The sequence below is a fragment of the Epinephelus fuscoguttatus genome, linkage group LG8, assembly GCF_011397635.1.
Source record: "Epinephelus fuscoguttatus linkage group LG8, E.fuscoguttatus.final_Chr_v1".
Classification (NCBI taxonomy): Eukaryota; Metazoa; Chordata; class Actinopteri; order Perciformes; family Serranidae; genus Epinephelus; species Epinephelus fuscoguttatus.
This window is the reverse complement of record NC_064759.1, coordinates 25,231,130-25,246,804: the sequence shown is the minus strand read 5'-3', so window position 1 is coordinate 25,246,804 and position 15,675 is coordinate 25,231,130. Positions and strand designations below refer to the sequence as shown.

The 15,675-nt window shown below is 41.5% G+C and overlaps 1 protein-coding gene across 2 annotated transcripts in view; it reads right to left on the bottom strand.

Moving 5' to 3' along the window:
• Positions 1–15,675, bottom strand: part of ptprub (protein tyrosine phosphatase receptor type Ub) — a 215,367-nt gene that overhangs the window by 127,434 nt on the left and 72,258 nt on the right. For both annotated transcript variants that reach the window (XM_049584589.1, XM_049584590.1), the window contains exon 2: positions 15,449–15,580. In XM_049584589.1, the coding sequence (XP_049440546.1) occupies positions 15,449–15,580 (132 nt within the window). The remainder of the gene's footprint in view (positions 1–15,448; positions 15,581–15,675) is intronic.

Sequence of the window (15,675 nt, the reverse complement as noted above, 5' to 3'; positions counted from 1 at the left end):
AAGATTTATTTAAAAAAATTTAAAAAGTCACTGCAGCTAATTCATCTTTGTTTCAGTCGACTGCGGTGTCCCTTCTTCATCCAAGCCCTTCATACAGTAATAACTCATTTGAAAGGCAATAAGCCTTTCATATGTGTTAATGGAGAATAATAAAGTTTGGCGAAGCTTGAGAAGCTAATTGTCTGCAGTCTGGTTAAAAGCAAAGAGATGGACAGCATACTAAACAGATTGGCACATGAGACAGACACATAAAAGGCTTTTTATCACTAAAATCCTTTTCGGATACCCCTGTTAAAATAACGCCTAAAATATCACCCTCCTAACACATGGTATGTTTCATTTAATCTCACTTCTACCATCTATTTTCACATTTTCTAGCTCCCTCCTCATCGGATATTAAGAATAGTGAGGCGAATGAGGATGTTAGGAAGATAAAGAAAGAGATGCCAGATGTGATACAGACTATTTATATCCAGGCAGCCGGGCCGATCCCACTAAAAGACAGGCAACAAATGCAGACGGAGCCATGGACCCCTGAGACCTGATATAATATATTACTTATTGTGTATAATTCAAATAGCCATCCATCTCCAGTTAGTCATTCTGCTTGCATCAGGCCTTTCACATTCATTATCATATCAGTTAACACGATTTAATGCAAATGGCTCCACCCAGAAGCAGTGCCTACATATCAATTACTGACAGAGTGTTGTGCACGACAAGACTTATTATAGTAACACTGCTGAATTAAATTGCACCTGAGAGGAAGTATGTGAATGAGAATGGCAGGAATGGATGAGAGATTAAGAGGGAACATGAGGAAGGGGAATGAAATGTTTTGTCCCCCACTCCTTTATTCCCTGAAGGACCCTCCCCGAAGGCACTTCACCAGTCTCCAAACCAGATGCCAACTCAAGAGGACCCTACGTCTCAAATCAATGTTATTCCAACAAATGGAGATGAAATAACCTACTCTCAGAACCCCTCCTGGCAACTGGATTGCCACCCACTACGTCTGCAGAGGGAAATACACTGAAATCATTAAGTCTCACAGCAGAGGATCAATGACTGCATACAAATTCAGCTCATGCGATTTGCAGGGATGTTTGTCTTTGCTATTATCTTGTGCTGTTCACCCCAATGATGGTGAGAGATGCTTAAAGTATATGCTGAAGTTTCAGTCCTAAACGATACATCCATCACCTACTCAGCCATGGTGACAGCTGATATAAATATGGAGCAGACGTCTTAAAAGCATCCAATGATATGTGTTTTAAGACAAATAAATATTTTTATAAGTCAGACAAGATTGTTGTGAAACGCTTTACGGTTGTGAAATTTAAAGTGCGACGCTGTGTGGTTATGTTGAAGCTTTTTTAAGAGCTGTTGCACAGCTGAAGCCACTTTGTGAATCCTTCAAGGCACAACCAGTTCTCCCAGTGGGACCTCTGGAGTATGAATCAGTCTCCCAGAGGGACACAGGGCACTGCATTTTATAAGCAGACGGTCGTTACTTCACACTCCCACAGGAGCACACTACAACATTTTGTGTCCCCTTGGAAAAGCAGTCAACCTATCAGTGAAAATAAAGCACAAAGCAAGAAGAATAACGCCATTCAAACAGCAAGTCAACAAGTCGGCAATAATGAGTGCAACGCTCTGATCCCATAGCAAAATGAGTTTGGTGTCATAGGCGTCTGTTTCTATCTGGAATTTTAATAAAGTGGGATGAGTGAACTTCTTTCATTAAAAACGACCACACTTTGACATGGGTTATATTAACTTCATTAGCAGGACTTTCTGTGGAGGCCCACTGTTTCTGTTGTGACAGCCCTCTGCTTCAGCAGGGCCTGCTTTGTGTGTCTGTTGCTGTGTCTTGCAGGTCCTGCTGGGCGGAGCTGTTTAAGTGTAACTGGGAGCACCTGGCCAGTCTCCCAGTGGCAGCTTACTTAAGCCTGGCTATGCAATCAGTTCTCCCTTCATCAGGCACCACGTTCACATTTAGTTGGCTTCTACCTGGTTTTTCAGTTTGTGTTTTACACCATACAACACCCTGCATACATCACTCACTCACTCACCCACCCATTCACCTGTTGACACACTGAAACACAGATTTAAACACCTCATAATTTAATGACGATTTTGCATTTTTCAGTTGATACCGTGTGTGTCTCCCATTTTTGTCACGACCTATGAGCTAGTTCGTGACACTGTATATTTAGAAAAAGCTCTTACACACAATACACAGGTGCCCCCTCACCATTCGTGCAGCTGATATGCTCTGCACATGCTGTTTTCTTTCCACATCATATAGGTTTCTTATACAAAATTTGAGGCAAAATACTTCATTGTGCAATAATTCATAGTTTGTGTTTTTGTATATAATATACTGCTTTTATAGTGCAAAACTTTTTTAAATGCTGCTCTTTTAACTGCCTTTTTCCCTCTTTTTTTACAAGTTGACTTTGAGAGATACACACATCACTTCCAATGTAACTGTACAGTTGTGTATCTGTGCAACAGGCAATAAATTTATCTAATTTAATCCAACATTATCCACATTATTAACTGCGAAAAAAACAAACAAAACAAAGTTGATAGTATAAAAATAAGTGAGGTTGGAGATACCATCCTTAACTCTTTTGCTTTGAGCAAAGATAACGCACTAGAGCTGTCAAAAATGTGAACATCATTTAAATTAATGAAACATTATCAAAGTTAAAACTCTTCATACATCTCGCCCTGACATCTCTTCTGCCTGTGTTCACGTATTCGCAAAAGATCAGAAACACTTTTCCCTCTATTACAACTAACGCAGCTCAGAGTGGGTCATGAATGAGATGCTGTGATATATGAACACAGAACTTTTTCTCTCCAATTTTAATGCACATGTATTGAGAGTGTAAAACGCAGGCTTATATACAAACAGAATTTTACAAAATGCATTAAATCTATCTGTTCTGGTTTCAAACAACTTGCAGAGGCCCACGAGTCTGTGATCTGTGAGCGTTCAGAGAGCGCTGGGGCCACAGAGGGGAAGAGGAGCACACAGAGGTTGGGAAATGTCCAAATACACATACTAAAACTAAAACTAACCACACCACGCACACATACAAAGCTTATTCTGATCTCTGGATCACCAGAGAGGGAATGTGTGATTAGCAGAAAGGATTGAGAGGATATCAGTCGAAGAAAAAAAACTCCAAATATTGAAACGACACGTTCAAAGCCAGAGGGCAGGAGTACAAATGTCTTTAGAGTTTATTCAAGTGTTCACATTTGATTCACGCAGATGCTTTAATTCTGTTATTCTTTGGCTTTCTAAGAAAGTAACAGAGAGCCTAAGTTGGATTAAGTGATATAAAATTCTGAACAGTTTTGCGAGCATCCCTGTGACCAAAGCCCCGAGCTCTGAGCTTACTCTAATTCTGCAAATCAATATCAGCTCTACGCATATCAGAAGCTATTAGAAGTATTTATCAAAAATAGTTTGTAATGGTGAAAGTTCAGAAATGAATGCACCCTGAAACTGTGATTGAATCCTCTGAACACAGTTTCATGTCTCAACAAGTACTGGATGGCAAATTTTACACAGACATTCATGATCCCCAGAGGATGAATCTTAATGACCCTGTAGCACCAGTTGCAGCTCAGTTCTTTAACTTATCCAGTCATGTATCCCAACGTCTACATAGACTGGCACAAAATTATCATCATGACTTCAGTGATCCTGGCTTTTCGTTGCCATAGCGCCCCCACAAGTCTCAATGACTGTTGAATGCATTGCCAAATTTGAAGTGGTACAGATGTTCATGTCCCTGAAACCACTCCAAGCAGTGGTGAAATGCTGCCTGCAGCAAGCTGCCATACAGTGTCTATGGAAAGCTGCAGCAATGCTCCGAGCTGTGGCCGCTTGATTCTGAGGCGAAGTGCAGCCAAACTAAAAGTCAAGGATAGTTTAACTTTTAGCTGTGAACTGTGGCCAGAGAATACCCACAGCCAATCAGTAAACCAAGTCCTGTGACTCCTGTGAGATGTTGACCAATGTTAGAAAAAATGTCTTGATCCCTCCTGGCCACAGAAAAATGTCCTTATCGCGGCGAGCCACAATTTGTCACTGCTTGGTGTGTCTCTGCGTTATGATTTGTAATAACTTCAAAATTCACATCAAAATTTCAGTTTGTCTAATACATTGGTCTATGATTAAACACCTAAAAAGCTTTACTATGTTAAATGCCATTTAGCATATTAGAATTCCAACACACTGGACCACAGGGCATTAACAGAAAAGTCAATTTGTTGATATGTCAACGTCAGTGGCACAAGTCGACACCCCCCAAGAGGAGTCGACAAGTTGTGTGTGTTTTTCCCTCTCTCTCTGTGTGTGTGCTTGTGTACGGAATGCAATCGCTGCCTCTGATTGGCTTACACTGATACTTTATCCTTGACTAAAGTGAACATACTCGGGTGTACTATAAGCGGAGCAGACTCCGCGAGGAACGTCCGCAGTCAATCGGGCTTTCATAGTCGAGTGCACTTCCGCGTTGTAGTTTCCTGTAAAAATGTCCGTGAAAAATCCCCGCGATGTGAAAAATACATGCCAAGCAGTCACTGGTGCGCGGAGCGGAGTCCGCGGTCATAAAATCTGAGCTTTGCGCGCACAGGGCTTGCGAACGTCCGCTTTGAGTCCGCGCGGACCTCCGCGGAGTCCGTTCCGCGTACGTTCCGCCCGAGTATGTTCGGGCCTTGACAGACACACATCACATGTGTGGAGATACTTCACTTTCCTCCGCCGTGTCAATGTGATGACGTCATCAAATGACTTGTCGACTCGACTTCAACATTATTGACAGATAAGTCGACCTGAAAAAAATTAAAGTCATTAATGCCCTACTGGACCATGATGGTAAAAGTTATACTTGCTAAATATCAGCATGTTAGCACTGTGGTTGTAATTTAATAAACTAGCAGATGTAATCCAAATCTAAACACAAAAATGTAATTGTTCAAATTAAAGTACCCCTATGCTCAAAAAATGTGGTTTTCACATGTTTATGCCCCTTTAAATGTCTGACCTTGACTATGAATCCATTTTTGGACTGGAACCGACACACTCCCGATGAGGCCTTGCCTCAGATTGCAGAATTACTGTCTTATCCTGCAGCCTCCTTAAGATCCCGTTTTAATGGGGCATCGGTGGCTTAGTGGTAGAGCAGGCGCCCCATGTACAAGGCTGTTGCCGCAGCGGCCTGGGCTCGCATCCAGCCCGTGGCCCTTTGCTGCATGTCATCCCCCCTCTCTCTCCCCCTTTCACGCTTACCTGTCCTGTCCATTAAAGGCAAAATGGCAAAAAAAATATCATCAACCCTAGCAGGATTTGAACCCTTGGCATGGAAGACGAGTGCTCTAACAACTACCCTGAAATGTACGACCTTGACTACACTGACTTGCATCTGTGCAAAGTTTGTCACTACAGAGACACATCCTAGGAGCAGCATGCAGTTGTGTTTGTTTGTTCAAAAAAAATCCTCCAGAAAGCCACATGTATTTTAGCTCCATCTGAACATGTTCTTGCAGTTGAGTTTTCTCTCTTGCATGTATATTTTTTATTTTCATTTATTACTCATCTATTTATGTGTCTAAATATTACTGTATGTTATAGCATATGTGCAAGGCAAGCTGTTCACACCGATTGCTCCAGGTGGGATTGATAAAGCTGTCTAAATCTGAATCTGAGAGATGTTTGCACATTCCTCTACTGAAGGGGGTGATGTCTGTGGATTTCCCCAAAATCTGAGATTTAAATGTGCACAGACAAGCTAGATTAGGTACGTCACCAATACGAAAGCCAATCGCTGCCTAATGAGAAACAATGGGGGAACAGACTTCAACACAACACCGGCAAAGAACAGAGTTTGCATTAGCATAGTGAAAGATTTAAGAGCGGATATGGTAGTTTTTTTAGTTGTGCAGTTTTTGGATGTATGCCAGACCAATATGAAGACGCTGTAACATTATGGCAGTTATTAGTGTACATTTCACAACCACTAATGGTGTGTCAGCAACGACTACTTACAAGCTACATAACAACATAAATTAAAGATGCTAACTACACTTAACATTCTGATATGTCTGCTAGTCACTGAGTTTGATGCACAACAGACTCCTCATTTGAGTCTGGTCAGACTGATACTCATGTATGGCTGAAACTCTTTAATGTTCCCTCTAACGCTAACATTAGTCATCTTGATGCGCAGTGCTTTTTCACCAGTTAACCCATGGATGAACAAAGAGAACTGGATACAGCGATGGACGACTCTTTCGCTATGTAAGCCAATGGGAAAAAGTACTTTTTTGGGCTACATGACGAATCTAATTCCTCTGATTGGTCCTACCAGAATTGGCCTTAAAGCCCTGCACACTTCCTGGAGGCCTAGATCAACCTTCCAACTGCAATGTAAATTAGATAGAGTAGATCTGCTTCTAGCCCCCGTTTTTGTTTTTACTTTTTATGTGGGAAAACCATGTTCAACAAAATATTAACCACAGTACAGTATTTAAACTTGTCTAGAGGGGGAATTTAAATTTTAAGAAAATCACTTACACTGGAGTTACAAACCAACAGAAAATATGAGAAAAGCTACACTGCTCACATGCTAATATTAAAACTCTCCAGTTCAGCTTGCTTTACTATTCATTCCTCTACAAACTGTGTCAAAATCATTTAAAGAGCAAAGTAAACAATAAATCTCTGGATACTCTAGTCTGTCAAATAGAGCCAATTATATGTGAGCTAAATCCAAAATTCCCCAATTCATGCAGCAAAGATGCTCCAAAGTAATTGCAGCTGTCAACCACATGGCCTTTTTCATGAGCTGAACCATTATGCTTCAAGTGACCGGCCACTTCATCTCACCTGAGTTAAGGTGATTCACCTAGAAACTCTATTTGGCTACGATCCCGAGTGTGCTTCCCGAGCCTCAATTATGTTGTTAAACCCGCAACCTTACACATAAAAGCCCTCTAGCTGTCCCTCTAAAGCGACACTAATTAGACGGGAACTACAGCCAAAAGGGGGCTGCATTACCATACCTACCTATCACCTGGGTGTCTGTGTGTGGGTGAGCAAAAAACACAGAGAACAAAAGAAGTGGTTTCGAAGCATGAACCAGTTAGACTGCAGGCTCCCGCGGCTGGCACAATGTCTGCTCTGGAAGCCGTTCCCAAATGTGTCTCTATCATTCACATTAATGATTCCTCTCTACCTTGTTGAGAAGACATAAAGGGAGCTGGTGGTCGCTTCCCTGAATAACAATTTAATTAATTTGTTATACTTTAAAAGCTTCGGTGCAGTGATGGGCATTTCACAGATGGTTTAAAAGAAGTTTTCAGACATTTATATAATACATCAGTGATCAATAAATATAATCTTCTTTGCCTTGAGGTAATGAGTCGTAAACAATTATTCCTGTGAGCCATGGGTGTCCAGTCCTGAGCCACACACAACTCTGCAGGTTTTCATGCCCACCAAATACCGCAGCTGCCGATTTCACTAATTAGTTCCTCCCTCTCTGACCAAAGGTGTGTTAATTAGTGAAATCAGCTGGTGGAACGTTTGGCTGGAACAAAACCCTGCAGACTCTTCAAACAGCACATGACCGGACACAACTGGCTCCAAGGGAACAACTGTCCTTTGTAACCGAAGTTAAATGATAAATATAGCTCTCTAGCAAGATGTTAAAAGGTTCTTCCTCCCATCATCAACAAAAGATGCAACGCCATCCCCGAAAGTACACAACAGAGCACTTTATCTCGTCTCTAATTTCATTCATCATCTCACAGTTTTAGCCTTGAAGCCAAGCTCTTCCCGTAAACCTGACACACTGCCATTACATGACTGTTTTTTATTAAGATTTACTAAACCATGTCTTCAGGCGCCATATATCTGCTCGCACTTTCAGTTCCTCAGTCATTTTTTGTGACATGAACAAATATGAACAGAAATGTACTTTTTTCCCACAAACAGGTGTCCCATGACATGCTGTGACACACAAATCACATTTTAACAGAGTGCAACTTCAAAGTTGCAAGAGCTGTGCAATTTTAACTATATCCAACATAATCAACACTGTGTTAAAAGACGAGTGAAATTTTGAGTCAGCAACCTTTGATAACTTTCCTCTGATGTCGTTAATAATCATTCTATGAGTCTCTCACCTTGTTAAAAGTTTCTGCAGTCTACACTTTAGTTTCAAGATTATTCTGTCGAAGAAGAAATACTCTACCTTTTGGCTGTTCATAAAAGACCAACAGAGGCAAATCTTTTCCTGTAAATGATCATGATTCACATAAATGATCCATTAAACCTTTAAACACATCACCGTTTGAAGCACATCACCCTAACAGCTTTGAAATGAGACCTCCTGGATTCTCGGTAAAGCGGCTTGTATTGTCAGTGAAGCGAACATTTATGTTGGTGAGTTTGTCATTGTTACCAACTATGCAGCTGTTTAACTACATGTCTGTTGAGTCACTTATCTATCGCAAAATGAGGCAACACAATGGTTATTGAGCCTACACTGATAAAAGCAGTACTGTGAACTGGGCATCTGTGGCGACAGGCGGCACTGACACTTATGTGTGATATATTGATATATTTTGAGGCCAGATATAGATTTAGACAGTACCATTCATATCAATATAGGGTCAAGTTACATAACGCCGTTCTTTCAAAAAGCCACGTCAGTGTGCATCTCTCCTCTCTCACACTCTCCGCACAGCTCCGCCCCACTCACTCACTCACAAGTTCTCCAGCAACACTGAGAGAGACACAGTGATACTATTCTGTTTAATCTGTCTGTTAATAAGTCCACATTGCGACATCGGTCTATATGTTGCACGTGCTACGCTAAATCAGTGTGTGATGAATGACATTACAGCAGCACACATGCAGAACAGCGCTGTGCGGCATGTCTGGGTGACAGAGCTGCTTGATTGTCAGGTGAGCGTTTGTTTGCTAGCTCATGTATGAGGTCGATCATAGCACGTTGCCGTTCTTCTTGGTAGTTGTAGTCTATTGTGTGACATGGAGACAGCACCTGGATGCAGGCGACAGATGTGTTAAAAAAAAGTAGCGACAACACCGAAATTTCATATATAATGAGAACAATTGTTGCTCCTTCCCTCCCTCGGCCTCTCCGTTGATGCTATGTGCATGAATGAGATTAATAGATTGTATAAATAAAAAGATATAAATCATTTTCCAGCACTAGATTCATTTGAAAGGCCATGGAAAATGACTTTTTACTCCCCCCACAAAGACTTTTAATTGTTCTAAACTACAATGGATTTAGGCCGACTTGATACTTATATACTCATGTTAGTTTTGTGTCCTGTGCTGCAAACCTTTAAACCTCTGTAGCTCCAGTGCTGTGTGCAAAAAGTTAACGCACAACCCTGCTATCTATTTTATATCATTTTTCATTTACATGTTGTGCAGCTGTATATTTTCAAACAGGGAAAAAAAAATCCCTTTGCATTTTATTTTGATCAGCAAAGCCAACAGAAAATAAAATAAAAGACATGTCAATCACAAAACATTAAAATTTCACTACCTCTAACTAAAAAGCACTTTGAAATGCAGTCAAACAAGTGCTGGACTAAAACAAAAGACCTCTTGTATTTCATGTCATGTTGCTTTTTTCTTTTTTCTTAAAAATTAACCGGTCAAAGGGTGTCAGGCTATTAAAAGCAAAATTAATCAAAACTGACATCCCTAAAATGCAAAACAAATGTAATATAAATAAATTAAATAGCACCTGCCTTCTCCTCAAATAAAATAAAGTATCTATTGCACTTATTTTCCCTACAAGTCAAGCTGCACATTTACAAGCTATAAAGTATATTATCTGTTTAAAAATGCACAGAGTTTTAAGAGCTAAACTAATGGAATTTGGAGTCCACAATAAATGGAGACCTTTTAAATGAGATGATATATACTGCATATATATGGTGAATGCAGCTGCCGGAAGGGAGAGGTGGAGTGAGGCAGTGTAATAGAGTATTAAACCAGTGAGGATGGCTGGTCAGCTCTGATAACAACGCCTCTCTTACAGCAGATGTATCTGTCTCCTCGCTCTGCCTCATCCTTTCACGGACACAGATGAATCTCGGGTCACTGTCAATGACACACGCTCACTCGTGTGCAGCTGGTTTGCAGTGGGTGCCCAAGGCCAGGTAGGGGTGAGAGGTGACAGATAGTAAAGGCTGGAAGATACGACATTGCCCTCCAAAGTTGGCTGGTAGATTTTGCCGGAGATACAGATGGAGGTCTGTGTGTTTTACTGTATGAATTAGCTCTGCTAAGGTCATTACATGGAGCCTGTTGTTATTGTATCAGCCGACTGACCATGCTCTGGCCCCAGGACAGTGCTCAAAGCCATGCTTCATTTAAGTCCTAACCTTTCTTTACCCTGAGGTGCCATCCAACTTCAGAGTCCATTCAGAATGCCTGTGGGTGTTTATATAATGATCTTTTGTGCTAGTAACTAATAAAAAAAACAATCAATTGACTCTGTTGCTCTGTTGCAACGTGACGTACAAACACACAGATGGAGCTGGATCTGAGCCTGCAGCAGGACCTAAAAGTTACTTTCGCTGTATGTGTGAAGCTGGACAACACAGGTGACATTTACAAAAAAAGAGATAGGGACAGAGGGGGATTTGCAAGATTAGCATGCAACACATGGTGAGAAAAAAAAAGCATATTCCAACACTCTATTTCAGTACTGTCGGAGAATATCTGTATGACTCAGCTGGAAACCAAAGCCCCAATTTCTGCACATCCAAGAGACACAGTTTGTATTGCTGCTGAGGTGGACATCTGAGCGGATGTTTGTGTGCTCTGTGAAACTTCAACAAGAGCAAACACCTCCCACAGAGGGAACCTTTCAGTAGCTCCTACAGATGTACATAAATCACTAAAATTAACAGGGAGGTGCCCCAGTTTTCACAATAACGTCTTTTAACAGGTCTTAGGCAGTGCTACTGTATATGCAAAAACAGATGTACAAAGTTTCAGAGGGAGTTGTGTGAAACTGCGGCTCGGGGCTTCATATGCCACTAAAGCCCCATTTCCACCAAACACTTTCGGTATAGTACTTTTGGAACCAAAAGTAACCCTTCAGACATGGTACCTAGACCCTAGCTTTTCCACTACAAACAGTACTCTTAAATGTGATCAGGATTGTTGTCACTCACTGCTCCGTCCAGCAATCGCTGTATTCCCTCATCACTGGTGACACAGATAGAAATCTACTTCTCGTTTATCGTCCACAGAATGAGGTTGCACGCTAACATTTTCAGAACAAAAAATAAAACAGGCTGCAGTGAGAGTCTCTCTCTATGAGATATTTAAAAGTAGCATGTTTGTGCATTTAGTCCTTCAAAAGCAAACTCAGGAGGTTTAGTGTTGCCGGAGCCCACAGGAACTACGCTCCACAATGCTTTTTTTGTGGTGCTGCAAGAGGCAGCAAACCATCCTTATATTTCATAGTTAGAGTCCACAAATAAAACTTTCCACAGTATGAACAGTGGTTACATTAGCTTCAAAACCAGCCACAGCTCGGCCCTGAGCAGAGTGACCGTCTGCTACTGACCAATCAACGGACTGCAGTGTTCACAGCTCCACCTTTTAGCACCAGATCTGTGTGCTAGGTACCCCAACAGAGGGGTGACCAAAAATGGGGACGGTTGGAAACGGTTCCACTGGTACAACTCTGACTAATTGAAGATTCTGTGCTTTCTGGTTCCATAAAAAAAAAAAAAATCACACGTTTTTAGGGGGTTGTTTGTTTTTAACTACGCCACTCTTGCCTGCCATTGACACAATTGCCAGTTTTTATTGTCATCGAGGACCACAATGAAAATAAGCCTTTGGGCTTTATTGTGTATTTTAATCCGTGACGATTTTTAATTAATGTATATGAAACTGATCTGCAGTTACTCATGTCTGTTTTTTAACTGTTGTCAAAATAAACCTACCTACCTACCATCATCAACTTTTCAAAGTGGAAACAGAAAAAAAGCGTACCAAACTGAACTGTACCGTACTGCTCAGTGGAAACAGGGCTTGACTAGCATAGCACACCCAAAACCTTGACCAAACACTCAGCAGCCCGGCTGCATTGTATGGAAAGCAGGGACGAGGATTGTACAAGGAAGAAGAATCTTGCATTGCACCTCCAACATTATGGAGGTGCAATGCTAAAATGGTGGAACACTCTTTTAAAGGAAAAATCCACTCTCACATGATTGTTCGCTTGTTACGTTCACCAAGTTAATGAATTGTGAATTTCAGTGAAGCCAAGTGTCTACGCTTCAGGTGGTTTTCCACTGCAGGAGCTTTACCCTGGGGGCAAGGAACCATTTTAAGTGCTCAGGAACCCTATATGCATTTTCAACAGGGGGAACCAAGGTCTAAAATTAGTTCTTCAGTTATAGTCATTGGGTCTGAAAAAGATATGGGATAGCACTTTCCAATGGCCAGTACATCAGCAGACTATCACTACTCTATAGACAGGCACAGAAGTCTCCTTTTCAATTATGCATGTCGACTTTGCATCCACACAAATGTCTCACAACAGTTAATAAAGCAAAAAGGCAACTCTTATTTGTTGTTTCTTTGGGTGTGAAAGTTGAAAAAAATCTCGAACAATTCTGTCATTTTTTAATCTTTTATCAGACTAATTTGCTTCATCTTCATCTTCATCTTTCAGATTCAGTGAAAACACAAACAGGAATGCCTAATATCAGCATTTTTTCCCCTGATTTTGCTCCTGTGGCTCCTCAGTATGTGGAACTCTTTGTTTAAAAAAAGGTGCATAAAACTGACAAGTGCAGTGTGGTTAAAATTACAATAAGGTATTGAAGATGGTGCTGTATTTTGCAAACTACCAGCAACAGATGCAGATACATGCCAGCTGCTGCTGCGCTATTAGAGCCGCTGTCACTCTTGTTATAAAGCTGCTACTGTATCTGTCTTGCTCTTTTCTTTACTGCGTTTCTCGATGCTAAACGTTGAGTCTTTACAGCAGCCTATTTGCTCCTGGAAGGCTGACAAGAACCTGATGTTTACTGTTGATGCCTCAGACCTGAGAAACTTTTAGAAGTTCTGCTTTTAATCATCGCTAGAGTAAGGACATCGTGTCCTACATGTTTGACCGGTAGACCTGTTCAGAAGAGTGCGAAAGCTACAGCGCCTAACAAGGTGAACAAACAAAGCAAGGCACATTGCCATGAGCTTGTTCAAGTCTTTAATGGATTTTTACCTTAAGGCCACCCTACTGCACTATAATGGATACTGGAGCAGCAGACCCATAACTTTTGAAGCTAATGAATCTGCCTTTCAGAAACCGAGGTTCACTTGACATGCAGACACATTCCTCTTTACAAGGTCATCATCCTGCACGCCTGAATTGTTCATTAAAACAGCGCGAGAATTTAAGATTATCAATAGCAACCAGACATCTCCGATCTAATTCAAAATAAAGGGGAATGTGATAAAAAAAAAATGGGCCATTCTTATTAAGACCTTACTGCATTCTATCTTCTTTTTTTTTTTCCAAGACTATTTTCTGTTTCATGGGAACGGTAGTCTAATTTCTCCTGGGAGCCACAAGCAGCAGCTATCTCAGCTGTGTTTACTAATCTTCCCTCGACACCAGTTTCTCAGCCCCACAAAGTTAATACTGGTCCAATGTAAATAGCCTTATCTCATAAACTCTTGTTATCCCCTGCTACCTTGGCTGCCCAATGTGATACATGGTTAGAAGTCAACACAGGGGGATTAAGTCAGAGAGAAGGGGAAAAAAACAGGGGGAACATTTCCTGTGCCAGCATCTGCAGCGAGGGTATCCACCTGAAAAACCCCAGCTAAAATGTCAAGGTGTACCTAACGAAGGAACACTGCTGTCACTGCACAATGACAGCTACCACATGAAGAACGTGAGTAATACACTGCTTGTAGTGCGGGGCTGAAGGAAGAGCAGATAATAAATTAAACTGAATCCGTCTCCTGGTTCTCAGAACTGATCGATCGAGAGTTGACGCTCTGGGCTTCTCTTGCCGTTTCGCCATGTGCAGATTACAGAACCTGCCTCATTCCACCTGTGCTAGTCTGTTCCACTGAAGGCCCCCGATCACTGTAAATGCCATGGCACTAAGTTTTAATTAAACCCAAAGGGAAAAGTATTAATTATCCCATCGCCTGCCGTGAATTGGCTGGAGGCTGCAGGCAGATTCTCGCTTGAATGCTGATGATGTGGAGGTGAACAAGGTGCGGTTTAAGAGTTTAGGATTGAATTTGGGATTCATCAAGTTCAGAAATCTATTTTGATAGATGCCTGCGGACATAGAGGAGCTTTTGTCCTATAAACCATGATCACAACCACACAGCTTTTAAAAATAACACCATTTATCCCTGCGGGAAGTTTCTGACCATTTTCAAAGGCTACTTGAGTTGATGTTTTCCAGAAAGATGGAGTATTATTCCCTGAGGCCTACAATTATTTCTTTTTAAATGATCTACAATATCTGATTATATCCTATCTTGTCATCTTTACATCTGTTCCTCTCAGCTTATCTATCTTTATTGTGCCACATTAACTGTCAGTTCTTTCTTCCGAGCTTGTAAAATCACTGCAGCCACTGAACATGAAAGTTCCTTCTCTCCCTCTCACGTTCAATGAAAAATTAAATGCATGTTTTTGTCATGGAGTGGTCAGATTCTCATTACCATATCATGGATTGATTGATTGGTTATGCCCGAGGGAGGCCGGTTCCTTAATCACATGCAAGTTTCCACAGTAGAAGTATTTTCAGCAGAGAGCCCACTGCTGCCACTGATTTCTGCTAAGAAGCTGAAACAGCACTCTTCTCTTTGTCAGATCCCTGTAGGTATTTGTTAATGCAGAGATGGAGGAGCGCCTTATAAACTATGCATGCCATCTCCCTCCGGCAACCACCAGAAGAGAGCATGATGGCAGGAAAATGCTGGTTTCCATTAGTCCTGTGAGGCTGGTTAACATAAAATTATCCTTGGGGTTAGCGGGAAGCAGACAAAACTGGGGTGAGTGCTTCATTAAAGCCGATGCATAATGGACGCTGGACATCTAGAAAGGCTGATTTGCATACGGTCGTGCTTTTCTAATAAGTCGGCCACACAAACAAAGTCAATTTATTTCTGAGACAATTTAGAAAGAAACAAAAGCGCACACAAACTGCTGGCATGTCTTAAAAAATAGCCTCTGGCCTTGTGCCCCATGAACTCTTACTTGCTGTGTTTCAGATTTATAGCAAGCCATGCTCCTGGTCAGCTCTGTCTAATCTGCATGCCTGCAGGAATCTAACTACACAAAATGGCTGCAGCATAGGAGAGAGGTCCACTCACCACGCAAGAGGTCAGAGCTGGCGTAGGGTGAACTGTACGTCCGAAACAGCAGCCAGTCAAAGTCATCCTCCTCCCCCTGGGTGAAGTCACACAGATTGGGGTCCGAGTCCTCTTCGAATGTGCAGCCTGCCGCTGACAAAAACAAAAGAGGAACATCAAAACAACGGCCATCAATGAAAGAAACATTTATGCTTACACATTTATTAGGGGTGGGAATCAATTGATTT